General features: G+C 41.1%; 3 protein-coding genes and 1 non-coding gene across 9 annotated transcripts; 2 read left to right on the top strand and 2 right to left on the bottom strand.

Moving 5' to 3' along the window:
• Positions 1–1056: 1056 nt before the first annotated feature.
• Positions 1057–1129, bottom strand: Trnar-ucu. Its single transcript has one exon. It is a non-coding gene; the product is annotated as a tRNA-Arg (tRNA).
• A 753-nt stretch (positions 1130–1882) lies between these two features.
• Positions 1883–14978, top strand: LOC105839500 (calpain-D). Of its 2 annotated transcripts, XM_012685847.3 has the most exons (12): positions 1883–2863; positions 3313–3671; positions 3757–5123; positions 6677–6838; positions 7069–7308; positions 7387–7779; positions 7868–8169; positions 8268–8304; positions 8389–8714; positions 8792–9134; positions 9210–9388; positions 9455–14978. In XM_012685847.3, the coding sequence occupies exons 1-12, from the start codon at positions 2472–2474 to the stop codon at positions 9633–9635; spliced, it is 4281 nt and encodes a 1426-aa protein (XP_012541301.1). In that variant the 5' UTR covers positions 1883–2471; the 3' UTR covers positions 9636–14978. The 2 variants fall into 2 exon arrangements, with proteins under 2 accessions (XP_012541301.1, XP_012541302.1); XM_012685848.2 differs by lacking the exon at positions 6677–6838 and having other exon boundaries at positions 2472–2863; positions 9455–9635.
• A 339-nt stretch (positions 14979–15317) lies between these two features.
• On the top strand, positions 15318–19020 carry LOC105839503 (SET domain-containing protein SmydA-8). Its single transcript, XM_012685852.3, has 5 exons — positions 15318–15702; positions 15837–16320; positions 16776–17153; positions 17567–17902; positions 18050–19020. The coding sequence occupies exons 2-5, from the start codon at positions 15896–15898 to the stop codon at positions 18354–18356; spliced, it is 1446 nt and encodes a 481-aa protein (XP_012541306.1). The 5' UTR covers positions 15318–15702; positions 15837–15895; the 3' UTR covers positions 18357–19020.
• LOC105839501 lies at positions 18500–26949 on the bottom strand. Of its 5 annotated transcripts, none has more exons than XM_036285402.1 (7): positions 26555–26945; positions 22550–22671; positions 21699–21933; positions 21000–21246; positions 20241–20474; positions 19903–20058; positions 18500–19641 (listed from the first exon to the last, which is right to left on the bottom strand). In XM_036285402.1, the coding sequence occupies exons 1-7, from the start codon at positions 26812–26814 to the stop codon at positions 19249–19251; spliced, it is 1647 nt and encodes a 548-aa protein (XP_036141295.1). In that variant the 5' UTR covers positions 26815–26945; the 3' UTR covers positions 18500–19248. The 5 variants fall into 5 exon arrangements, with proteins under 5 accessions (XP_036141295.1, XP_012541303.1, XP_012541304.1 ...); XM_012685849.3 differs by having other exon boundaries at positions 21699–21993; positions 26555–26942; XM_012685850.3 differs by having other exon boundaries at positions 18500–19617; positions 21699–21993; positions 26555–26942.
• Positions 26950–27991: the final 1042 nt, after the last annotated feature.

The raw sequence follows: 27991 nt of genomic DNA, 5'->3' as shown, positions 1-27991 counted from the left end.
CTGAGTATTTATAAATATTCAAATATGGCGTATGTTAAAATCTCATCGTTTATCTTCGTCCTTTTAACTAACAGCTTTCCTATATATATTTCTTCTTCAATAAGACTATTTCAACGTTTTACATTAGATATGATATTTACCGAAAGCAAGATTGATGTTTCTTAACTTGATTTGTATTTGGAATTGTACGTTTCTGGTAATCTAATAGGAAATACTTAATTTTATACATTTATATGAACGTTCGAACATTCCATGCCAGTGCCAGTGTTTTTTTCGCGCGAAGAGAAAACAGCTGTCGATACGCTAACAGATAATTAAACTATATAAGAATTCGAGATACGACCGTTTGCTCTATCAGCAAACAAATAAATCAACATTTCTCTCGTAAAGAATACAATGCTCTCGCGCGCATACCTGAATCATTTAGTTACTGCGATAGCGCCGTGTCAATCAAGAATTTTAATGAAGATAAATTTACTTTCATTATCTCTCAGCTATAATACATCGATATACGTATATTTTAATTTAAAAGCTGTGTGCATTTGTGAATACATAATGCATATTTATAGATGTTGAATGAACGATGCGCTCGGCTCCATTCTGATAAATCTATGCAAGCTAAAACCGAACTTAATTCAAGATAACGCTATTGACGTAATCTCACGACCATGGTTAACGCTTACTAAAATACTGTGTGATAGTATAAAAAAATATCTTCCGTTTATAATAGGCTTATAGATTTTTAGCCTTTTATTTACACCACATGGTTTAAGAGACAATAACGCGACGTCACAAGTTTAAAATATGTATGTACAACCGGATTGAAAGAATAACGACATATTCGATCATGTAATTATTTTTCAATTGTTATATAATTGTCAAAACGGTAATATTATGAGCAACACTCAAGAAAAAATTACTGAATCGGTAATAATTGATTCGAAAATGAACTATTTTCACTATTGGCTCTTTCAATTGTTTATACAATTTAAGCGTAATGTAAATTAACACGTAAAAAAAATTATTACAAACGGTTTTTGAATGCCGCTCGCCTTCCATCCCTGGTGGGGATCGAACCCACGACCTTTGGATTAGAAGTCCAACGCGCTATCCTCTGCGCCACAGGGACTTGGTAAGCTCATCCCCTTAAACGGTACAATAGTCAGTACAGATCTTTCGCCTTTTTTTACATAGATGTCGCCAGTGCGCGTGGCAATTAAAAAGTCCAGTGACGCATATTGGAAATTCCATAGTGGACGCTAATCATTCCTCACAAAAAAGTATTTGTACAAACTAAAGATATATTACATTGCAATGACATGCAATTATTTATTATCGTTTATGGTTGCTGTTATTGTTTTCTATTCTTGCTATTTACTCAAATATGAAACACTACAGGTTAATGCAAGACACGGTCAGGAACACTGTTCAATCATACATAGGACTGGTCGACTCCATGTATGCCTAATCGGCAGATTAAATTGCCAACTGCAAAACTTAAAATTGACCCTCCCTACCTTAATTTTGTATTGCTTTTTAATTTAAAAAATTAATTATATTAATTTAAAGTTATTATATATAAGTAAATTATAGTTTCCATAAACTGACTGTTGATAAGAAAAACAAAATAACACGATCAATTTTAAGTTGACTGACCTTAGACTTAATCGAGTTGATCGAAGGTGACCAGTCTTTAGTCGTACATCGCGATAACCTAGCTAATCCATGACGCTAAAACTTATTGAAGATGCCGAAATAATGCAGCTGGTTCTAATATTAAAAAAAAAAAATCAAATATCCTTGTTTCATTCAGGGCGACGGATAATCTCGCGTCAGTACTGCGAGGTCGCGAGATATTAGGTCGGTGGGGGGAAAAGGATTGTTCACGAGGTGGGGGACCCGACGGGAAAGATGGCCGTCGCGGAACATATGACAAAGAACGGCGGGCTCCTGTCGCGACCGACGACGGCGACATCCTCGCGACGACGACGACGTGGAGTACGCGTCCCGCGGCACCGCTGATCGCCGTCGTTAACCGCCACCCGCCGGCGGCCGCGTCGTCGCGTCGCGTCGCGCCGCGTCACGTCACGTCACGTCGCCTCGCGTCGCGTCGCGTCGCGTCGCGTCGCGGCGTCCGCGTCCCTCCCGTGTCGTGCGGCGACGGAGGAGCAGGAGCGAGCGAACGGGAAGTGGAGAGTTCCGCGCGGGTGTTTCGGCGCGGGTAACGCGAGGTACGAGAGTCAAGATCGTGGACGAGGATCGACGTCGTCGTCGCGTCCACCGTGTGCGCTGTGTGCCGGCTCCGTGTGCTGCAGCAGCCACCACCATCACCACCGTCGACGCCGTCGCCGACGTCGCTGTCACTGCTGACGCCGCCGCCGCCACCGCCGTCGACGCCGTCGTGTCCGTGGTCGCGACAGTGGTGATATAGTAGAGCGGCGCAGCGGGGGAGCCATGACTACGCGTGGAGAATGGGCTCGATCGCGTCGGTGCTGCAATGGCATTGCTCGGAGTGCGCCCTGATAAATCCGACGGAGAGCGCGAGATGCGCCAGGTGCGGGCTGACGCGGCTCAGGAGCGACGAGAGGGCCAGCCCTGATCGCAGGCAGGATCGTGCCACGAGCGTCGTATCCGCGGCGGAGCGTAGCGCGCGACAGGGGGTGGAAGGGAAAGCGGCGCACGCGGGGGATTGTGCGCGACGTACGGCGAGGAGACGCGAGGACGGAGAGACCTGTCCCACCAGGGGGGAGACCTCCTCCGGGGAATCGACGCCGCCGACGCCACCGCCGAGGACAGACAGATTGCCGCGTATCCCGACGAATCAGCCATCCATCGGCCAGTCCCAACGTACCGCTTCTCAACGGTGAGGATCTACGAGATTTCCATTCCCCCTTCCTCTTCCTGGCCCTTTTCCCCAGGTGTTTTGCATGTGCCTCGAGATGATCCTGTCGTTACACTCGCGAGTTTGAAGCTACCACACTGTTATTTATCATATGGTATACGATATTCGATTCCATTGTGTCATGTTTACGTTAATTGTAGGGAGTAGAACTGAGTCAGTATTCTTAATCTTAAATAAGGTTTTCCTTTACGTTGAGCATGCTTACCTGGAATCAAATTTAAAACAAGATATTGCAAACTTGTTAATGTTTTATTAGTAGCTAACTTTGTAATAATCATGAATTAAAATTTTTTTATTAATTTCCTCTTCAAATGCCAAACAATTATTTTTTAAGTACATTTCCTTTGAATTCTGAAATTTTCTCTTTAAAATATGAATATTTTTATGTATGTGTTCCTACAAACTTGCAGTTTTGAGAGACACTTGTCTGCAGCCGACGTCAGGAAGAATTCCTATTGCGGTTTGTTGGATAATTCATTCAATAAAAAACCGCTGAAGCGTTTTTCGTCCTTACCTTCTTTAGTCAAACAGTGGACTTGTATTCGATGTCTATTGGACAATAATTGCAGCTTACTGATTTGCACGGCTTGCGATGCCAGTGCATCGATAGCTCAAAACGACGGAAAGCAGATTGGCGCACGCAAAAGTAGAAAGATTAATCTGCATAAAGAAAATCGTCTTAAAATTACGTCTGGACTATTGGCCAATGTCCTACATGGAGGTGCTAGCAAGAGTGGCTCTAGTAATGATGGTAAAATTAATAGTACAGGTGAGTCACGCAAAACGATCATTGTAGGATTCGTCAGAAAAAACTCTAGATCATTGAATATCGTTGTTTAAAAATTTTCTTTTAGGTATGGCACAGTTGACGAGCATAAGTCGAAGTGAAAGAGGAAGAGGGCACCATAAAGACTGGATCTTGCCGTCGATTGGAGCCATGGAGTCTACTACGCTTCCGTTTACAGATAACAGCGATACCTCTCAACGTTCCCCAAAACGACATAGTCCTTCTATGTACGAGCGAGTCAAGTCTAAAGTCAGTCGGTCGCTGTCGAACGGTTCCGTTGTTCAAAAATTGCCAGAACACATGGTACAACGACCTACGAGTCTGGTGGTACCGGAAGCACGCCAGGACGATGGCTTATGGAGTTGCGACAATTGCACACTGGACAATGCGCCTAGTTTGGAGCAGTGCGAGGCGTGCGATGCTCCTAGGAGCCCCGCGCCTTGCAGCGGAGTGGTTATCAGTGTGCCGGCTTGGGTACCGCGCGCGTTATCGTCCGCCGGACCTCTGTCCTATCGAAGATCCTTTTCGGATGCCGATTCGGTTGCGAGCGTGACGCAGAAGAAAACTGTTAACCGTAGAAGTTTGAATGACGAGGAACCACCCGCGGTGCCGCCGCATTCTATTGGCTTCAACTCGAGACCAAAGTATTCCTACATCGGGATTACGGATCCCGACATACCGCCGCCATTGCCAAAGAAACAGAGCAGTAAGTTAGGTCTGGTACCGACAAAGGCACACAGTGAGGCGACCAGTCCGGTGGGTGAACTATCGAATGTGAGTCCGCTAAAGCGCATGTGGACCTGCAGAAAGTGTTCTTACGCATACAATCCATTGTGGTCTAGCGGTTGCGACATTTGCGGTTCATCCAGATCACCCCCGTCATTAACGCAGCCCAGTTTGATAACTGTCACGAAGGACACGAGTAGTTATCCGACTCACGTACAATCTCCGATAGTAGTATCAAGGGATAGCGTCAGGTATATACCACCAAAAGCGGCCACTCTGGCTACGGCGGAATCCGATCTGGATGATCAGATCGATCCGCCGTCACCAGTATGGACGTGCAAAAAGTGCACTCTCTTGAACGCCGCATCGAGAACGACGTGCGAAGCTTGCTGCGGTTCGAAGCTGAAAAGCATCATGCATCTGGAGGACGCCACTCTACGAAAGGGCGAAAGTTGGGTGTGTCCGTCGTGCACGCTGAGGAATCCGCTTTCCGCGCAAAACTGCAATGCCTGTAAAACGTTAGCGGACTTTCTAGAAGTCCCGAAAGACAATAGGGTCCTTGGCCAGCGGAGTCCAAGCCCAAGGCTCTGTTCAACCCCAACGAATTCCAGAGCGGTTACTCCAAGGCATAGAAATTCCGTAAGAAGGAACGGCTCGTCAGCAGGTGATAAAAGGCACTCGAGAACTAGAGATCCTTCACTTACTCAAGTTAGTATTTATCTTTTTTTATAGAATTTTCAAAAATAAGTTATTGGTACGAGCAAAATGAATTCTTGGTTCGCTCTTACCTAAACTTTTCATACGTCTTATTCTTTTTTTTTTTCTTTGCTATTGGCGTTTGTGAAACAAACTAGAGAATTATTATTTTTACACAAATAAAGAAAATATAAAGAGCTAAATATAATGCAAAGCATTATAAATATTAAGAAACAGGTCAATACAACGAGCTAAGACAGTTATCCTATCAAAAATATAATTTATTGACTGACAAAATTAAAATAATAAATGTAACAAACGAATGGAAGCTAATGCGCTGTGTAATATTAAAAAATTTTTGAACCGTTTTAATTTTACAAAGTCCTCATTAGTCATAATAAAAATATATAAGATTAAGCAAAACAGTATTATCAAAATGTTAATAATGGATAAACAATCGAAAAACTTAAAGTCATCAACATATCGCTGGTGTAATTAAGTCATACAGATGAAATAAATGATTGAAAAATGTACAATATAACACAGGACGTATTACATATTAAAAAGAATAACAAAGACGGTATTTGTTTTGTTTGTTGGCGGAAAAAGCAAAAGATAGTTTTAATTTGTACAACGCTCTCTCTGGTAAAACAATTCTATTGATACACATTAACGCACATTAACAAAAAATTAACGGAATCAATCTACAAAAAGGCACAGAGTTTCTTGACAATTCTTATTATTGTTTATTTGACATTCTGTTCAAAATTACTAGCAGATAATAAGCCAGTTTACATCGTTTCTGACTATCCAATGGTTCACACGTTTTGACGCTTCATCTGATAATGTTTCTTTGTTTTTGTATAATCATCTATAATTAACGCATATGTTTTTGTACATCACCTATAATTAACGCAAGTAAGTTGTGTGATTTTTTACATTTTGTTTTTTGTTTTATATGTGCCATAAATAACGTATAGATTCTTTCATCTCTGATCATTTTAAAGGTTTCCACATTTTTTGACAAGACTATTTTTAATAATAATTTTGACCGGGATTACCCTCACGTTCTATGCTTTGATTTTGCGTTTTTTTTTTTTTTTTTTGTTACAGAACGGAAAAAATTCCGTTCCGGACTCTATATTTTTTTAGCCAACAAACGAAAGAAATACCGTCTTTGTTCTTTCTTTTAATATGTAATACATATTGCGTTATATTGTACTTTTTTTATTATCTGTTTTATCTGTACAACTTAATTTTACCGGATATGTTTATGATTTTAAGTTTTTCGATTGTTTATCCATTATTAACATTTTCATAATACTGTTTTGTTTAATATAATATATTTTTATCATGACTGATAAGGATATCGTAAAGTCGAAACGTTTCAAAAATTTTTTGATATTGTATAGTGCATTAGCTTCCATTCATTTGTTACATTTATTATTGTAATTTTGTCAATCAATAAATTATATTTTTGATTGGATAACTGTCTTAGCTCGTTGTATTGATCTGTTTCTTAATATTTTTTATTTTTATCTCTAACGAACTTTGTGTATATTTAGTGGCAATGTAAACTGTGCGCATTCGAGAACATAAGTGCGACTGTTATTTGCGAAATATGCAAAAGCTCGAAATCGCTGTCCCAAATGTCTGCAGATAGAGGAATACCTAGGTTTCTCGAGTCGGGCACTAGTACTTTTAGAATACAGCGACAGGAAAGCGTGGTAACAGAAAATCTTAAACAACTAGAGGAAAGAGATGCGTTAGAGAAACGTTTTGAAAGTTTTTTAATATTATATAGCGCATTAGCTTTCATTCGTTTGTTACATTTATTATTTTAATTTTGTCAGTTAATAAATTATATTTTTGATAGGATAACTGTCTTAGCTCGTCATATTGACTTATTTCTTAATGTTTATTATTTTTATCTCTAATGAGCTTTGTGTATATTTAGTGGCAATGTAAACTGTGCACATACGAGAACAAGAGTACGACTGTTATTTGCGAAATGTGCCAAAGCTCGAAATTGCTGTCCCAAATGTCTGGAGATAGAGGGATACCTAGGCTTCTCGAGGCGGGCACTAGTACTCTTAGAATACAGCGACAGGAAAGCGTGGTAATGGAAAATCTTAGACAACTGGAGGAAAGAGACGCGTTAGAGAAATGGGAGCGCATTGTGCGATATTGCAAAGAGGTAAGAATATAAATTTAGTTCATATTATAGGTATCTAGAATGCTAAATTATTAATGAGATTTAATACTTCTCTTATAGACAAACGAGCCGTTTGTTGATGATTCGTTCCCGCCTGCTCCGAAATCCCTGTACTATAATCCTGCGGATACAAAAGATAATCACGTCGTCCAATGGAGAAGGCCACACCAAATTAACGTGGACTCAAGTGTTGATTCTAAACTGCCTTGGGCTGTCTTTAGGACACCCCTACCTTCTGATATCTCGCAAGGTGTCTTAGGAAATTGTTGGCTGCTGTCGGCTCTGGCCGTTCTAGCGGAAAGTGACGAGCTCGTGAGAAGAGTTTTGGTCATGAAAGAGACATGCCCCGAAGGTGCTTATCAAGTTAGACTGTGTAAAGATGGAAAATGGACGACAGTGCTCGTTGATGATCTATTACCCTGTGATAAGAGAGGTCACTTAGTGTACTCTCAGGTATATGTCTGTATGCTACCTATTATATCCTGTACGCTATATATCAACATATGCGTATTATTGGTGATGTGTACATCTTATATTAAAGGCAAAAAGAAAACAGCTTTGGGTGCCGCTAATTGAAAAAGCAGTTGCTAAAATACATGGCTGTTACGAGGCCTTAGTATCCGGCCGTGCTATAGAAGGTCTAGCGACATTAACTGGTGCCCCGTGTGAGAGCGTGCCTTTACAACCTTCTGCATTGCCAAGCGAAGACGAACTCGATAGGGACCTAATATGGGCACAACTCTTGTCCTCGAGGCAGGCTATGTTTTTAATGGGTGCTAGTTGCGGAGGCGGTAATATGAAGGTTGACGAAGAGGAATATCAGCGCAAAGGTTTAAGGCCAAGGTAAATTAAAAACTTAATTATTTTAAGTTATATCTGAATTTTATTTTTGTTATGTATATTTTTTTTTTCATTGTTCTTAATTAAAATGTTTGTTCTAGACACGCATATTCTGTCCTCGATGTACGTGATGTACAGGTAGGTATCACAAATATAGACATGGCTTGGAGTTTTATTGACTTAACTTGAAACAAATACACATGCTATGTGATTGTTATGCAGGGAATACGATTATTACGACTACGCAATCCTTGGGGTCATTATAGTTGGAAAGGGGATTGGTCGGATGACAGCCCTATATGGACTCCGCAATTACGAGAGATGCTTATGCCACACGGTGCTTCAGACGGTGTCTTCTGGATATCCTTCGATGATGTTTTAAAGTACTTCGATTGCATTGACATTTGCAAGACGAGAGTTGGATGGAGCGAAGTGAGATTGCGCGGTACTCTCCCTCCATTATCGTCCCTCAGACATTTATCATGCGTCCTTTTGACAGTATTAGAACCTACCGAAACGGAATTTACTCTGTTCCAAGAGGGCCAAAGGTGAGACGATTAAACTGATTTATGCTCAGATATATATAATATCTACAAAATATATTAATAAATATATAATTATCTAGAAATTCGGAAAAATCACAACGTTCTCAACTGGACTTATGCGTAGTAGTTTTTCGCACAAGATCTCCGGCCGCTCCAGAAGTTGGTAGATTAGTAGAACACAGTAAGCGGCAAGTACGCGGCTTTGTCGGTTGTCACAAAATGTTGGAGAGAGATTTGTATATCGTCGTATGTTTGGCCTTTAATCATTGGCACACTGGAATGGAAGATACATCTAGTTATCCTGAATATGTTCTCGCCATTCACAGCTCAAAGAGACTTCTCGTCGAGCAGATATCACCACCCGCTTTTGTCTTAGCTGATGCTATCATAAGTCTAACATTGGCTAAAGGACAACGGCATGAAGTAATTTATTTCATCCTATTTTGCATAATGCGTAATGCAATTATGTTTTATAAAATATATAAATATATTTTACAGGGCAGAGAAGGTATGACTGCTTATTATTTAACTAAGGGATGGGCCGGTTTAGTGGTAATGGTTGAAAATCGTCATGTAAACAAGTGGATTCATGTAAAATGCGACTGCCATGAAAGCTATAACGTCGTGTCCACGAGAGGACAACTCAGAACTGCCGATAGTGTTCCTCCCCTTCATAGGTAAGATTTAATTAAATTTCTGTTCAACATACGATTAAACATTTTACATTAATACTTTGATTTTAGACAAGTCATCATAGTTCTAACACAATTGGAAGGTAGCGGAGGTTTTTCAATAGCACATCGACTTACACACAGATTAGCTAACAGTGGAAATTTGCACGATTGGGGACCGCCTGATATGCAACATTGTCCTCAAATCGATACTCAGGTAGAAGGTTTGCACAGTCCTCGCTTAATAACGTGAAGAAAGGAATACGAAATGAACGGAGGCCATTACTCGAGGAAACGGTTGCTGATTGTAATCAGCAATAATTCTCATACGCATGACGTCGAGAAATTGACTGGAAAGAAACCAAAGCAAGCTAGAAACATTTCAGCGTACTATAAAACGTTCTGAAGAACGTTTATTAGAATATTCTTTGTGCTTTCTAGCCGATGATACTCCACGGATGCTCTTAGCGTTACAACATGCTTTCAGCATGGACGTAATACAATAACAATTAACGTACAATTAACGTGTTTTGGACCCAGTGAAAAAAAGTTTTTTTTAAATAAATAGTGAATGCACTTCGCGCGCGCTAACGGGAAAAAGAAACTTAAAATTTTAAAAAAAGTAAAATAAAACTCACGTGCAAATTAAGTGTTTCTGCTGGAACCATTGAGCCCCATAAAGAAGACTTATGAAAAATTGAATATTTATGAAGAAACGAGTTGAACATTTTTCTTGTTAAATAAACGAAAAAAAATTATTTTCTCAACTTAACATTTAAGCATCGTAAGAGGAATGACAAAACCTAAAAGATTACATAATAATATAATATAAAAATGAAATCATTAGGAAAACATTACAAGGAAAAAAATGTGTGTGGAACACCGTACACATTGTTTTTGGAATTGCTTAGAGTGTAGTACGATTACGCGGACATTTCCAATTTAACCGATGTGTTTATATGCCGATCCTATTGCTAAGGCCGTATTTGAAACTCGCATTTAAGGAAACTTGAATTCTTAGTTCAATTTAACATATGCACGATGTAAAAAGGAAAAAGGCTGGAATCTCACATGAAGATATCGATTATAGGGTAGAATAATGTAGCCTTTGTTGTTTCCATCTCACAACTGGATGGAGAGCTTGTGCTAAGATGGATATAGCTATGAAGAGAGAGAGAAAGAGAGAACCAAAGATCTCTCTTGAAATTTTTAAAATATCTCGACACGTTCACTGCCATACTGCAATGTATGTATAATAAAGCCTACTTTTTTGCTTCTCTTGTAAGACCGCTTACTTAGTTGGAGACAGAGAATTAAAAAATCGTCGATACAATAATATTTCTTGTACACTGATTACATTCTTTTGTCAGCAAATATGTTGAAAAATACATGCGCAAGCATGGCAGTCAGCGGGTTAGACATCATTGATTCTGCTTTTAACTCTTAAAAGGAAATTTTAGAATTTTTTTGTCGTTTGTCCATCCAGTCCAACATCCATGGTATCAGTTCTTCGTGGAAGATTTGATATTTCCGATAATGTCAAACTGCCATATTCCATGTTTTTAATCAATGATCGATTGACACGCGCAACACATTTTGCAATGTAACTAATATCGAATCAAAATAATTGGCGCTCTCTATATACATTGAATGTGGTGATGCGACAATACGCGGTGCTGTGATCAGCTTTGATCTGAACCGAAAATTCTATTAAGAGGTCTTTTATTTAACAGACTGAAATTATATATTGAATTAATAGTACAAAATTTTCCATACACTTAAATTTGTTGAATCGTTAAATTTGTTGAATTGTTCAAATGAATGGGCTGTAGTTATATAAGTTATATTTGGAGAAATATTTTTTTTATGTAAATTATAATGCTACTATCACTTAAATTTCATGAGTATAGTTCTCGTCAAGTCAAATTGTTTAGTAAAGACTTTGCATATTGATACACTTTTATATCTTTTTCTTTTTAATTTCATCTTTCTTACATCACAAATCGCATTCGATTCATGCGACTGTCTCCCGCGAATGAGACATCCATTTCCCTAACGTCGATCTCATAACAGCAGGCCGAATTAGCGAGGCCTAAGTGTTAGTAACTAGTTTTAAGAATTAAACGAAGAGCACAGTTTTGGGAAATGTCCGTTTGAATAATTCGCATTGACGGGAATATACGTCCAAATAATCTTTACAGTAATGCGCTGAAATAGAGTTCAATAAAAGTTCGTTAATAATCGAGTGTCGAGTCTCTCGTGATGACTCGCGGCTTAAACGGCTGTTTGTCGAATAATTAATAGCGAAATTAACAAACATTTGTCTACGTAAGTCATTTAAGTCATTGAGGCACTCGAGAGATTTATTCTTTACGTAATCTTAGAGCAATAGGTTTTTGCATTTGAGTGGCCTTTGTTTACAAGAAAAGATAGTAGTTTCGTAAATAAAAGATTACCAGAGTTATGCGCTTCAAAAAATTGGGCGATAAAACATTCTTTAAATACTGATAGTAGCATGGATGTGAGAAAAAGAAATTAATTTTAAAAAAGGAAAGAGGCGTTCTCTTTCTCGATGCGATTTTAACCCTTACAGTAGAAAACATGAATATTTCGTGTCCGACCAATTTTTATCTATGGAAATTTTTAAAAATTTCTAAAGTAATTAAATTATACAACATTTTAGTTTTCTCTGAAATAAACAGAGTTTTATTCTAGAAACTCTTGCAAGTATGTTCCTATTTTTTTGAAATTTTTTAACTACTTTAAATAGGTCGGACACGAGAGTACCCGTGTTTGTATTACGGATGTCATTTTTCCACATTGTACTATAAGGGTTAAACGCACACAGGAAAACTAGAGAATCCTCGAGTTTTTGTATATCTATACAAGCATGCGAGCTACATTTATCCAAGGATAATACTACGGGCGGTACCACGCTAATATCCAGTGCCATACGACGTCGAGAACGGCGAGATATACCCTGTGTGAACGGACGGCGAGCGTTTCCCGACGATGACCGTACATTCGCAATATAACGTTGCTAGAGCTAACGTTCTCCCCGCGGAATAAGCAAACACAAATGATCTATTTTACATATTGCATAATCACCGAGGCTAAAGCGTTCAGGCGTTCCCGTTTTGCAGTGCTGTCGAGAACCGCGTGTCCGGCGCTGTTTGCCAAAGCGGTGAATGAATATTAATTTATCAGCGGTTTCGCATAGTGTCCGAGGCACGCGTATTTTATTTTTACTATATGCACTCGTAGGGTAAATCAATGTAATTCCGTGCGATGCAGGAAAATCCGCGGGATCTCGTTGAGAACGTCTGCTGGGAAATCACGTATATAATATTCGCGAGATATAAAAGAAATATCTTGCGCGAGGTAATGTTTTTAAATAAAATATACTCGCGTAACTATCGCCACACACGTCTACTGGGTGTACATATATTTTCACTATAGGGCCCAGGATATTTTCAGATCGCAACTTCAATTTGCTCTTCGTGATTGCTGTATATTTTATTGAGATATATTCCTATATATTATATAAGAGAGAAAGATAGGAAGAGCGTTTCAGTAATTCACACGTTCAATAACATTTTAAGAAAATTGATATACTCTGAATAGATTCGAGGAAGATTTAAGATATCCTGCAGATTTTCATTGTTGCGCGGAATAATATCCATAAATTGAAACTACGACGACCGACGTTGCTCTGCAGCTTTCTTGAGAAAATAGGGAACGCCAGGTTCTAGTTTCGCGATTTTGATATATTTTGATACGATGGAAGTAAGGCAAAGTTCGATCATCGCCGTTCTGTCAAACAATCGCCGCGAAAGATCTGCACAAGCTAGAAGCGGACAAGATGTATTGTACATTTAAGAATAACAGCTCGTCGCGCGTTTAGAACTACGTTTTCCTTCAGTTTGCTTGTATGTACCAAGATTTATCAAAATTTCCTTCTCAGCATCTCGGTTGCGCGGAAGCAAGGCACAAAATAGTGGCGCAACTGAGCACTATCGGCATAATTGTTTTTTAATGCTAAACGCGCGGCGAGAGTGTAGGCCTACGTAAGCACAAACACCCATAGGAGGGAGTACCATTTGTACATAAAAAGGAATAATTTATTCTATTTATGGTAGAGAGAGAGAAAAGGACGAGGAAAAGGGAGCTAGCGAGGAATCGCGTTACCGATGTATTACATTTGAGTTGTTTTGCATGTGCTTCGGTGTCTCTCACACGCTGCGGTTGCGAGCCGCACGGTGAGTTCGTAATGCATTCTATATAAATAAATATATATATATATATAAATATATACATAGCCCAGTTAGAGAGTGATATACCAAGATCGAGATACGACGATGACGTGCGAGGCGTAAATATCTGTTCGGATGGTCCCGCGATCGTCGGCGGCGCGCGAATCCTCTCAGGCGACGATTACCGTCTTTTCGGTTGGAATTTCGCGTTCGCCAATTATCACTTAATTAAGTTTGCTTTAAGCACGGTTTATTCGCAGCCGCCGCCGTCCCGCGGGAGCCGACGGATCGCTTTACGGACGGTCGCACGTCCTCGCAGAGTACCTAGGAATATATTCTTAATATGTGAAGAAGATATAAGAATTACACGGTGTCTCGTTGTATTTGTATAATAAGGTGTAAAGAGAGAAAGAAAAAAAGAGAAAACAAATGGAAAAAAAAGAACGGTGTCATTCTCATGGTCATTGAGCGACTCGTACTTCTTTAAACGATGCTACACGTACAGGGTGCATTCTAAATTGCGTTAACGCGGCGTTAACTGCGTATCCGTATTTTTGATCTCGACATAATGGAATTGGTATCGATCGACTCTGTGATTTGGTAAAAAGGAAAGGAAGACGACGTCGAGAATTTTCAAAGGATCGAACATTGCACGAGCCGAAATGTCTCCGATTAAAATTAGGATCCATGTGTTCTGAGAGTTTGCTTCGGGGTGTCCTAAATAAAATTTGATATGTAGTCGACATCTAAATTGTGTCGATATATTTTAATGTCAAGCCGAGCACGATAGCATTGATTTTTCTAGTTCTAGCGTATCGATTTTCGCAGTAGAATTAAAAATCGATGTTTGCGCGAGATAAGCAAGCGAGAACGGAGCGAGATTGCAAGGATAAGGGTGGGAAAAGTATCGTGACGAATTTAAATCACGTTTTTTCACGCGTATGACGGATTATTTATATCGACGGCGTTTTCCAAGAAGAAACGATTCAGTGGGGAGTATCGTAAAAAATCGGGGATGGTGACGTACGTGGAGGTAAAAAGATGCTTTTGGACGTGTTACCTTTTATGTCGTTCAGCTCGCGGCTGTGATCATTTTAGAAACACCCATGTACGAACCCGAACCAGCAATCAACTTTGTGATAGTCTGTGTACTGAATCTGATAAACATCGTTAAATTAATCCCATCTCCTATAGGGGTAAGGTGTAATAATTATTAGACTCTCATCACGTACACGCAAAGGACAAAACATATTTATTACATCATAAAGTGATACCGAGATTGTGTTGTTCCCTGATTTGTATCATGTAGGCACGTTTAATAATAAATCGAAATATTATCTATATTACCTTCACATTATTCCCACCTTTCATATCAATTTTCTACGAAACGATGTTGGCGAGCGATTTCACCCTCGTTTACAATAGATTTATAATATAAAGTGGCTGTATTTCTCCTCTACTATAAATACGAAAAGACCGATTTTGTCGAGGCATCTAAAGTTTAGTTATAGATATACAGCTGAAAATAATTTTGTTAGGTCATCAAAATAATTTTGTATAACATTTAAATTAATTACTAAGAATGCCAAAACTTTTTGCAACCTTGCTCGAGTCCTACATAATTATTTTGATGGTTCAACAAAATTCTTTTCAAATCTATATAAATAGTTAAATTTTTTTAATAATTCAGCAAACCATTCTTGTCGTAAAAAATTAAAAATACATGCCACAATTTAAAAATTCATAAATTTCTTGAATGTATTGGCGTGCTTACTAGCACGTACGATGAGACCATGTGCGATAGTAGAAAAATCTCCATTCCCTTCGTTCTACGAAAATAGTAACACGACCGTCCGATCTATAATTAAACGTGGCCGCCACGTTAGCAAATGTCGGTTTGTTCAGTACGCTAAAGTTTGCCGGCCAGTGAACGATGTTCTCGCGATTAGTTCAATCTGACTAATTATATCGTTGGAGTAAAATTGAATAAATTATTAAAATTTAATAAACATATCATTTTCATCATCTGACATAACTTCATTCTCTCGACTCTCAAATTAATGTACTGTAAGTATCAAATATACTGCGTAAGCTTCAGGAAAGAACTTTGATAGTGCATAAATACACAATTTTAATTCACCCCTTCTTAGTTTACTCTCCTCTTTGCGGCTAAATTAATTAAATTAATGTTCGGACTTCAGAGACCTAGATGAGCAAAGTTTAAATTCAATTGGTTGATGATCTTGGAAGCTAATTAATCATGGAGGATGATTTGAGGCACGGCGTATGCCCAGTGTGTGGTAAGAACGCCACGTTGAAGTGTGCCAACTGCAAACGAGAGTTTTACTGCGACAAGTCGCACCAGTCTCAGGACTGGCCGCGTCACAAGTCCACGTGTGGCGCTTGGAAGATAGGTCATGACCCCGCGCTCGGACGTCACTTGCTGGCGACCAGGGACCTGTCGCCGGGAGACGTGATCCTTTCGGAGGCGCCTCTGGTGTGGGGGCCATCGACTCACGCGAATCAGCGAATCTGCGTTGGTTGCGGCGAAAAATGCAACAACGTTGACGCGAGATGCGGTGGATGTTGCTGGCCGGTGTGCCGGTCCGATTGCAAAGGGCTGTCCGATAAGAAGAGGCATCAGCAGGAGTGCCGTCTCCTTGCGTGCGCCAGAATTGTTCCCAGGTATCGCGCACTTTGCCCGATGCAAGTTTTATGCATCGAGAGATACTTAAAAATTTATTGGGGAGACATAAATTTTTCCGTAAAACAAATCTTTCTTTTAAATTAAAAACGAAACAAAATTTCATCGCTAACAAATAAATCAATTAATAAGAAGAACGAGGTATATTTTACAGAAATGTATTTCGTTTTCACGATTAAATTTTTTAATAATTGATAAATATCGAAGAAAACGGCACAAGTAACGTTTGTTTGCTAATACTTCAACTTTTTTTCTCAGTATAGTAAGAAACTATATAACTTTTAAAACTAAATACTGAGATGTTTAATGAGAAGAGAGAAAAATTTGCTTAATCGCGATTTGAGTCGTACGATCGCATCACGAAAAGTTAAATTTCTAAAGACGAGAACATTTCTCGTTAGACGTTTACGTCATTAATTTTGCGTTATGCCCGTAGATGCGAGGTGCTCTTAATAATTCGTATATTGATACTGTGGCGCGCAAAATCACGACGTTGGATATCTCTGGCCAATCTGCAGAGTCACGTGGAGTCGCGAGGACCCGGCACGGAGGCTTACGATGAAGTGTTGAGTATGAGCCAGCGTCTCGGGCCGTTTTTATCGACGGCATCCGATTGTAAGGACGTTCTGCCGATTATTTGTGGCTTAATCGATGTGAATGCCTTGGAGACCGCGCCGCCGGAAGGCTCGATGGCAATTTACGAGAACGCGTCTCTTTTGGAGCACTCCTGTATCGCGAACACTCGACATAGTTTTCGTATCGACAACAAAGGCAGACCGCGTATCACAGTATACTCGGTCACGTCAATTAAAAGGTACATTTAGAGAGAAAAGACTACTTGATTGAAATAAACATATTATTATTAACGTGTGGTGTATAATTATCAGCGTATTAAAACTATTTTATGTTAAGCAATATTTATAAACAAAAAGACATGCACATATTTATTTAAGTCAAGTAATCTTTTCTCTCAGTTCAGATGTGTGCATAAAGCAGCTTATAAATGCTCAATATTATCGATCGCTTAAAGTAATGCCTTGCTTTATGAAAATTCTCAGCTTGACAATTTATCTTGTAACTTATTTTTTTTACGAGTTTTTATTTGTAAGGAACCTTTACGGATTTATGCACACATCTAATAGTTTTATTTATTTTTCTCATAAAAAATTATTTGTCTCTCTTGTGAAACATCTATTATTATTGCTACTTTGCGAATTATATTTCCAGAGGAGAACATTTGAGCACGATGTACACGCACGCACTTTGGTCCACGAGGGCCAGGAGGGAGCATCTCCTTGCCACAAAATATTTTGCTTGCCACTGCAAGCGTTGCACAGATCCTACGGAACTGGGCACGCATTTAGGTACCCTGAACTGTCCCTGCAAAAACGGACTCATGCTGCCGAACGATCCCTTAAATCCAAATACTGACTGGTCCTGTGACACGTGTCCAGGAACAGTGACATCCGCAGAAGTCGCGCTATTGACGGATAGACTGGAGGAAGAGGTCACGGAAGTTATGAAGGAGGCAACTGAGCATACCCTGTCCGTTCTTCTTTCACGGTAGAGCTTTATATTTTTCCATTCGGTCTTCCCCTTTATTTACATTAATTTTTAGTGGATATTAAATAATTAAACTGTGTAAAATACTCGAAAATTGCGAGACGCATTTATATCTTCTATTACTTGAGGACCCAATCGTTTGTTTAGGCTTACGGTGCTACTGCATCCTGGCCATCAGCATTGCATATCCGTAAGCCACTCGCTGATGCAACTGCTGCCGGCGACCGATCCACGAAAGCCAGAGTTGTGCAAACGCGTCATGGACACAGTAAACCGACTAGATCCGTATGGTGCTCGTCTGACGCTTTACATGGCGGTCATCTTACGAGAGCTCGCGACATGTCCCGGCGAAGATAGACAAACCCATCTCGCCAAAGCGTCCTCGTTGCTGAAGGCGGAACCGCCGAATTCGCCCGGTGAAAGACTCCGTAGACTCATCGAAGTGGAATTCTAATCTTAGCTCACCGTAATACGCGACAGCAGTTGTATATTTCTGTTATTATACAATTCGATATGTAAATCAGGGAAGGATCCTTGCAGTTTCTTATTACAAATAAGAAAGTACACGCCAACCTATGCGAATAATAATTACTCGTCTGTCTAAATTTTTGTTTATTCGTTTTCTCGAGTTTGTCTATCGCAACTACAGATAGTCGTAAAAATGGCAAAAATATTCATTGTACTTATTTAGGATGAAAGGAATACGTATAAAAAAAACTTAAATGTATAAAAAATGTATACATACCGTTATACAAATATCAAAGTATACGTTGATGTACGCTTGTGATCAATTCGCATTTACCGCGGATGTCAGGCATGTGGTTGTGTGTTCTATTTGTGTGTATATGTAAACTTGTATGATACGTGTCGTAAAATCTAGACTAGATGTCTGTGCCTCTGCGACCGATCGTAAATAAATCCAAAAGTAACTTTTCGTCGCGTGTATTATTTTTACATTGCGCTCAGTATTCTCACAATTTGTTGGCAAGCAAATACCGAGATAAAATATTATAGTTCACATGCGAAAATAAAAGAAGAGATATGTATCGAGCGAAATTCGTTTCGGAAATGGTCGCCATTTGTATTTACCTAAATAAAATTTGAGAACCTAACAAAAATTTATATAAAACATCGACACGATTTGCTTACTCCGATAGATCTCTGAAACTCGCGTCACTATTAAGATAAATTACTTGCACGTCCAATCTTTGAAATCTTGTAGACGTCTCTCTCGTGATATACATTATTTGATGAGAAGACAGACAGTTCTATAGAAGTCACCAACGGTACTTCTATAGACTACTGTCGCGTCGATCTTACACTTCGTTTAATAGGAATCATGCGGATTACGTTACGCAGGAACGTCGTGTGCGCACACCCAACAGCGGATAGGACAAGGACTGGCCTTTCAACTGTGCCGTGACCTGCAGGAGATAAGCTTTGCCGGGTTGCAGTCTTCTCAGAGTGAACGTCAGCGCCCGATCCTTCGGCGAGTCTGGCTTCTCCTCGCACACCTCGAACGTGTACTCGGACCGCCGACGCCGATGGAGTCCGCACTGATCCGGCACGGTCGTGACACTCGACAAGGATGATGAACTCCGCAGCTCCTTCACCAGAATGCAATATTTCGCGGCACCGGCCGATTCCACGCCTATCGTCACTTCGTGGCACGTTCTGAGAGATCGATACTCCCGCGGTGGGTTCTTGGACGGTATCTGCGTAAAAAAATGCCCAATTCGCTTTTCGAACGGACAAGGCTCCAGTTAATTGGGATTTAATATTGACAATGCAAGAGAAAATCGATCGATGATGATTTTACACGACTGTGAGTTCTTGTAAATTCTCAGAGGGCGATAGTGCGATACAACTAGGCGAGTCTATCTCCACCTTCAAGAAATATTATTTCTGTATTAAAAAGATAAGTGCAGGGAAGATAGAACAGAGCAAAATCGTTCGCGATTGTTATAGAAGAAAATATTAGTTTGCACACTCTGACATACTTGCGGATAAATGGTGGACGACTCCTGCGTAGCCAGCACTTTTATGGTGGATACTCGAACCAGCTCCTGCGGTGTGGCCGATATACGTAGAGTGTACATCTTACCGGGGGGTAGAGGAGGTACGCGCAACGAGGCATATCCGACCACTTCTTTTTCCTGCCGATCACACGAGACACGTTTACACACGTATACGCGTACCGACGCCGTCGCGAAAGCATTCCGATTAATGACAGGACGATGACCAATCGCTTGCGACATGCGTCAATTGTTAATAGACTCTTTCGCGAACTTGCGGTCGATGCATCCGCATTGCTTTCTGTAAACACTGGCTGCTTTACCCGCAGTATTCCTTGTCCGCTTAATTTCGCCTTCACGATGCCTCCACCGCAGGGGAGTATGTGAAAGGTGCTTGAAGTGTTGTCCGGTGGACGATAGCGAAAATTGACGAAACCGTCAGTCTTCCGCAGATTGGCCGTGGTGTAACGACCAGTTCGCAACGTCAGCTCCGGCGTCTTCTTGAACTTGATAGCGTCGGTTGCGACTCGATTGGAGACGTTGTTTCGAGTGTTCACCTATCAAATTGACATGTCACTCTGATAACTTAACAGCAATTGAATGGGTTATTTGAAAAATTACACATGTCAATTTCTGTCCAAACTGAGGTATTAGGGAATTCAGAATAAAGCTAAGTTTACAATTAGTTAAGCTTCGGTCACAATTAGAAAATTGCAAATTTCCAATTTAACGATCAAATATCTCGATTTTGACAAAAATTTAATTATTGGTGTTCTTCGAATGACCGAATTAAATTGTAAGTGAATAATTCGCGAAGTGTTCTGCGTAGCGCTCAATCTGTAATATCAAAGACTGTAAATATAAAGGACGTAAATAGACACGTCGCGTACGAGAGATTGCGGAAATTAATAATCTTTACACCCTGTTATGCAAAACTGCGTATGCGATTCTCGCGTAAAGATAAACACGGTGCAAAAACTAAACGGAAGAGCGCCTATCGCCTGCCTTCTTTTCAAACTGAGCGTATGATCCGGGCGGTTTTACAAGCGATCAATTCGATTAACGTGTGACGGGAGACCGACCACGTATAGGGTAAAGTTGTACGTAGTGTCGTATCGCATCCTGTGAAGCGTCAGCTTGGTCTGCCGCACGCAGTACAGACCCTCCGGAACGCCCCGATGATAATGCTCCTTCGAGGAAGAGCCGGTTCTCGGCGACGAGTGCGAATAAGCTTTCAGAACGTTCTGCGCGGCGCAGAGCGTCGATGGATGCGGCTGCGTGCCCGAAGTGACAGCTAAACAGTAGTTCGAGAGGTGAGGATCCACATGGCTGAAAAAACAAACATTCCGTCTCTAAATTGCGACCCTAACGAAATCGATACAGACGGGCTTCGTACTGCGATCGGAAAGGGGAGACTTAGCTGCGATATCGCGTGAAAGTCTAGAGTGACGATCGTGCTAAGAATAAATTTCAAGTTTTATTTCCGATAATTCGATTTATGTCGCGTTTATGAAAATTTTTGTCTCCTTGGCAATAAAGGTTGTCCAAATTCTAAGCCACGCCATAATTCTAATCCTGGAATCCTTTATTCGTCGTGCGAAATGCTTAATAAATCTCCGTATTTGCGTCACAACCGTATGCAAACGTGTACGAGAAAGACTCGTTTCCGAACTTGTGGAAAACAGCGTCCCTATCGTTTACTCAAAAAGACAAATCGTTTCCCAATATATCCCGTATGTTTGGAACGAGCGCAGAACGTGGTAAACGCAATGTACTGATACCTCTTGCCCCAGGATATCGTGAGCCGCCGTTTACTTCGTCGCTGTTGAAATCTCAACGTGCGATGCCGATGCTCCTTTCCGTTAACGTACATGTCCGATATGTGGTCCAGGGCGCTGGAGGTCGCGTACAGGAGTACCGTGCCTGGCGACTGTCCCGCGGGTTCCATGGATTTGATCTCGAACCAGTAAAGACCGGCCCGCGTCTTTGGTATCGTGAAATTTTGGTCCTCCGCGCCTTTGTACATGAAGAGAGGCGATCCCGGCTTCAGGGTCTTTACAGGCCATCGCGTTTGCGCTACGTGGTGAATTGATTTGGAAATCATTCGAGTGACTTGACATCTCGAGGGATACCCTCGGATTATCCTTCGTCACACCCGAGGTGTGGCTACAATTATTATTTTGTGAAGTATATCATATTTCTTTTTCTAGGACACGCCAAGTAATCAATCTTCGTTCGAAATAGTTGCAAGTATTATAAGACATTATGTAACAAAAATATAGATACAAAAAGAAGGAAGACCGATTATATATTAACGAAGTAAAACTGTAAATTAAGAAAAACATCTTTTTTTTAATGGCAGGTTGCGTTAAAAATCAAAACGTTTATAAGTCTTGGTGGCACGAACATCATTTTAATTTTAAGTGAGACTGAAATATGTGTCTATCTTTATTTAGAGAGAAGGATAAAGATAGACATATCACATATGTTTAAGTCTTGTTTAAAACCAAAACAATGTTAGTTCAACCGGCGTTAAATCGCTCATATTGACAGAACAGTAAAACGTTTTGTTCATCGTATCTTTCAGTTTGCAGTTTTGCTAAATAAGTAGAACTTCACGTGCATTTTATACCTTCTGTATCTTGATCGTTTCCAGGCGGTTCTACGTAACTGACCGTCCAGGATATCGGACCGCTGCACGGGCTAACGAGTAACGTGAGAGGTGGACCTTCCCGTGGGTTCAGGTAATAGAACCTGTGAAGAATTTCATCTGCATCCAGTTTGATATTGGTGTTCGCGGCACGTAGAACGTACGCAAACGAACGAAAATGTGAAGTGCGTGTACGACGAGCGATCGCTCGCGAAAAAATACTCGATTTGAAACATTGGCCGCGCGAAGACCGTAGCGTTTTCCGCCGATCGATATGATTCCGCTCCGTTTTCGACGGCGGGTTTCACGCATTAATCGCGCACACTGTCGCAAAAAACGTCGTGCCGACCCGTCGATCTAATCCGGCGGCGCGAGTATCGTTTTGCAAGCCCCTCGTTATCATAATCGGCGCGGAACGGCAATGTTAATCCGATGGAGAACGCCGTGGCGCGCGGCGGATGTTGTTGATATCGTTTGAAATAATTACCTGGTAATCGCCGCAATCTCGTAGTCACGCAATACGCATATGTACATATATATGCTACACACACACACACACACACACACAAAATTCCGCCGCCGTTATATTTAGTCAATGTTGATCGGTTCGATACAATTCTTTTTTTCTCTCTCTCTATTTCTCCCCATTCCTCCGGTCTCCCTCTTTCTTTCTTCTTTTCAAAAATTACACTGGTTAACTTAACGCCTCAACAAAGCTGCTCATCCTGTACCGCCCCCGCTCTTCTGCATGCCCTTCCTCACTGTTAGCAGCCCTCTTTTTTCCTCTATTTTGCGTCGATGTCGACAACGCGCACGGCTCAACCCGTTAGCTTCCGAGCGTCACTGCCACCGCCACCGCCGCCGTCGTCCTCCTCCTCTTCATCGTCGTCGTCGTCGTCGTCGTCGTTCGCTAGGAACGTCGAGACGCCGCCGTCGCTGTAGCCGCCACACGTGCTCTTCTCGCGTCTGGCGGTGAGACAGCTATTGTAAAATTAGCGTCGGGGCACAATGCCGGCGTCGCGGCGTCTGGGGTCGCGCAGCCACGACCCCCGTGGTCTAAATCCGGCATTCGTGAAGTCATCTTGAACACGAAGCAGAAAGAAAGAGAGAGAGTGAGAAGGGGAGGAGAGACGGGAAGAACCCCGAATTGATTCTGTTAGACGGTCTGTTCTCTCCCTCTCTTTTGTCGCGAGTCTGCCGCAAGTTTCATGGAAAGTCGCGACCGAGATAGGTAGGATCCTCTTCATCCTGACGCGCGAGGAGAGCGACCCTGCGGAAGGTGCGACAACGACCGACGAGAATGACGATAACATCGATAAGAACGGTGGAGTTGAAAGGTTACGTTTTAATTTTCCGATTATCAAGTCGTATTATTAAAAAAAAAGTCCGAAGGTGTAGAGTGACAGACAACTTGGTCGATTTCGAGTCTTCGATTAAAATAACACATTTCCTTGGATTACAAACAATTGAAAACAGATCGAAACTAAGAAAAGATAGAAAGACGTCAAATGTTTTTTCCAAGCTTAAGTTTAATTTCAGAAATCGTTCAGTAATACCTGTAAGTAGAAGAGATTGACTTTGGAATTTTACTTCCGACAGACGTAAAAACATCGGTTAACAATAGAATTCGTGGCTCGTGATATTAGTGCGCAGAGAGTGTTGTCGCCTTCGTGTAACCACGCGTAAAGACATCCGAGGCACGGGGAAGTAGGATCTATTAATGATCCTACATGCTCGAAATTCGGCAGTATTATAATTTTGCTTTATTGATAATGCGAGGAAATGTTCATCACTATGCGAGCACTGAGTGGTAATAATTTTTACTCCGATTAAACATTACGAAATTTTATGATTTTTTCCGAAACGCGCGAGTATTTGTTGTCCTCTTTAAATCTCCGTCTCGGTTCGAGAGCAGGACGTCAGCGCGATATTCTGCGAAATGTGGCCGCACAAATCTCTCGTTTCACGTGAGTGTCACTCGTCAAGGCTCTTCGACAATGCGAGCGTACTAAATCAAATCGAAAACGCCGTTGTATATTGTCTTCAACAGCGCGTCCTCGGTTTGCGAGGACTTTTCTTATTAGCGTCAAGACTCAGGTATATAAATATCCGCAAAACTGAAAATCGGAATGCCGAGAGAGAAGCGTGTAATTCTGTACTTCAACTTCAGTCGGAGTTTCGCGGAAACCATCCGATAGGAGGATTTTATGACGCGTGGCGTCGCGACGGATCGGACCATTAGACACCGGGCGCACATTGTGAAGGCGTAAAGTGAGCACGTGGACAATAACGGAGCAACCAAATTTTATCGTCTCCGTCTCCATCGGGCGTGCAACAGTCAAACGGAGACGGCGGCGCGCAGTCTCCGTTTTCTCCTATCGTCGGAAACTTGAAGCGGCTACCTGACTACATAAGCAAATATATGATCTTCTTTGATGATCATCATGATGAGATGATAAAGCATAATAAATTAATAGAAAAATTGATAGAAAATTATTAAATTAATAGAAAAATTATATTTAGCATCAAGATTCGCTGTGGACCGAATAGGCGATCTTTACTTTATTTATATATTTAAAATATTTATTGGTCGGAGAATTAATTTACTATTATTGTATAGTAAATTAATTTACTGTTATCATATAATAAATTAAAACAAATTAAAACAAATTAAAACAATTAAAACAAATAAAAGTGAATCAAACAAGTCTAACGAGTTTATTCACTCCGAGTCTGACTCCACGTCCTCCAATCAGTTTCTCATCTATTCTCCATCGCCTGTCTCATATGATAGAAAGCAACTTGTAAGACTTTATCATATCTAATTGCCACAAATTCATCGTAGGAAACAGTAATGAATTTGTAAAAAAGAAGAAAAAATATTTTCGCAACTTTTCCTAAGTAAAAGTAGCTGACAATATGACTTCTACAATTCAACTGGCTTTCGTCCTTCTTTTCGCATATGTCGACATAACATCTCACTGCATTCGCTAAGTGAACGAGAGCAGTTCAATCGCCTATAAATGACCCATTGTGCGCGATATAAGTCGAACGTATCGAATCGATTGGTGCGTATGCAAAATATGCATCGAATTACGCGGACGACCGTCCGCTCATGGTTGACGAAACGCGGCACGCGAGGTGTAATGTTGCTGTAAACGTTCGCGGTTCCGCCGTTGCCCGTATTGAGCAAACAATTTACGCACGCAAAAATAGTTACTTAAATATTTCCCGTCGACTAGGGGCATACGCGCGCAGCTCACACAGCTGCAATTGCGTGCGCTAATTTTGCCGTATTTACTGGAAGTGAAAAAGCGTGACTGTTGCTGCGCGATCTGTTGTTGCGAGCGCGCAGTCGTAGCGAAAAAAGATTATTTGAATTTCCAATTTTGAATGTCTCGATCATTAATTGTTAATCAATTAGAAACTTGACTGCAAATCAAAATTTTAATCAAATCAAAAATTATAAATAATATTGTACAAAAATTTAAAAAATCGGAAAAATACTCCAACAAAATAATTCGTCAGCAAAACCTGGAAAAACTGTAAAAAAATAAAATCCATTTAACAAATTCATCAAATTTCTAATTAAAGAACAGAAGAAATATAAATTAATGAATCATAACAATGTTTAAAGTCTCATTGATGATAAATTAATTCCAAATTAAAATTTGATGATAACCTTGACCTTAAAAAAACACAAGGCATCTTTATCATGTGTAGAGATCATGTCGAATTCAACTACCGATCGATCGAACATTTTTGCGACAGTGCGGTGTTATAATTATCCGAACTAAACATACCAGCGGTCTCTTCTCGGATAATTAAATGGCGAACGAGGAATCGACACCGCGGCCAATGCAACGGTAGTGCGGTATCGGGGACTTTCTCTCGTTGCCGTAAGTCTAAGTCTCTCCCGTCAAACGGACGGTAACGTGAGAAGAAGCCTCGCGGCAAAGTTGACGTAGCAACACACTAAATACTCACTGAGACACGTTGCCGGGCCTGATGGTCGCCGGTATTTGGTACTCGGGGTGCAACACGCCGGTTCGGTTGAACTCCTGAACGCGGTTCGGCCTGTCGACACCGAACGGTCTCGGGCTGCCGATCGTCCGGTAAAATTGCTGCGACTGCGAACGCTGCAGCTGCAACTGCTGCAATTGTTGCCTGGCGCAGAACGGGCAGCCCGCGCAAATGCGCGCGATCGACGCGAGTATCATCAGGATGCCGATCATGACGCACGACATGGTGATCGCACCAAGAGATGGTCCCCGGTCTCTCGTGGATAAGGACGACGACGGCGACGACGAACCGTCCGTCGTTCAGTGGCGAAGGAGTTCGACTGTGTGCCGAACGAGCGAGCGAACTACCGTCGCCACCACCGTCACTGCCGCCGCCGCCGCCGCCGCCGCCGCCGCCACCGCCGCCGTCTGGGAAACCACGCCGACGAAACGAAGTAACCCCTCTCAATTCCTAATCGGACGACGTTCCGCGTTTGCCCTCCCGCTTATTTTCATAGAAACCCTGTTTCTCCCTGCTCCTCATCTTTCTTCTAACTCGCCTGATGACCTCTTCATCTAGCCTGTTACCCTTTCGCAAGCTTGGGTGTTGTCTGCATGTTTTGGAAAATTACGGACCCGATCCACAACTCTTTGCGAGAAATATTAATAAAATCTATACGCCGTCTGTCAATGTTATATGCAGCATTTTTTGATTGTCTGGATCGAAATTTATTATCGGACCATCTTCTCTTTTTCATTCTTGAATGAATCTGCTATAGATGCAAGAAATTTAATTATTTTGTTATTACTTGATGTTGATTCTTTTGAAATACATTTCTACTATAGTTACACATATATTCTGTATCTTTTTAAACACTGTTCTGTATATGCATTTATGTGTATACGTGTTTCCCTTGAATGCGATAGCTTTAAGTAAATAATCATTTCTTTCATCTCGTCAGTTTGATTTCCTTTTCACGTTTGTCTTTTAATCTTCGCAAACACATTACTTCTTCAGAAGATTTCCTTCCTAGTTTAATTTCTATCTGCAGTTGCCTTTCAATCTTCATGAATACGTCATCTTTTTAGGAGAGTAAGATTAATCGTAAATCTCGGAAACACAACGCGCGGTAATGACATCCAGATCGAGTTTGCAAAATTTGCACCTCCCACATCGGGCAGCATCTTTCCCGATGAGAAAGAAGGTGATTGTCGGCTTCGTACAGCGGTGGGTATCGGCTGGTTAAGGTAAAACAAGGTGGACGCGGACTAGAGGGGAGTCGGTGAGGCGCGGTGTGGCGCAGCAAACGGCCTTCCTGTATCAACGGGGCGCGAGGAAAGAAGGAGCCGATATGACGCGAAGAGATCGTGCATAGAGGGAAGTTATATACGGCACGGCGCGCTGTATCATGGACCAACCATG

This window comes from Monomorium pharaonis, chromosome 4, assembly GCF_013373865.1.
Source record: "Monomorium pharaonis isolate MP-MQ-018 chromosome 4, ASM1337386v2, whole genome shotgun sequence".
NCBI classification, from domain to species: domain Eukaryota; kingdom Metazoa; phylum Arthropoda; class Insecta; order Hymenoptera; family Formicidae; genus Monomorium; species Monomorium pharaonis.
This window is presented reverse-complemented; position numbering and strand designations above follow the sequence as displayed.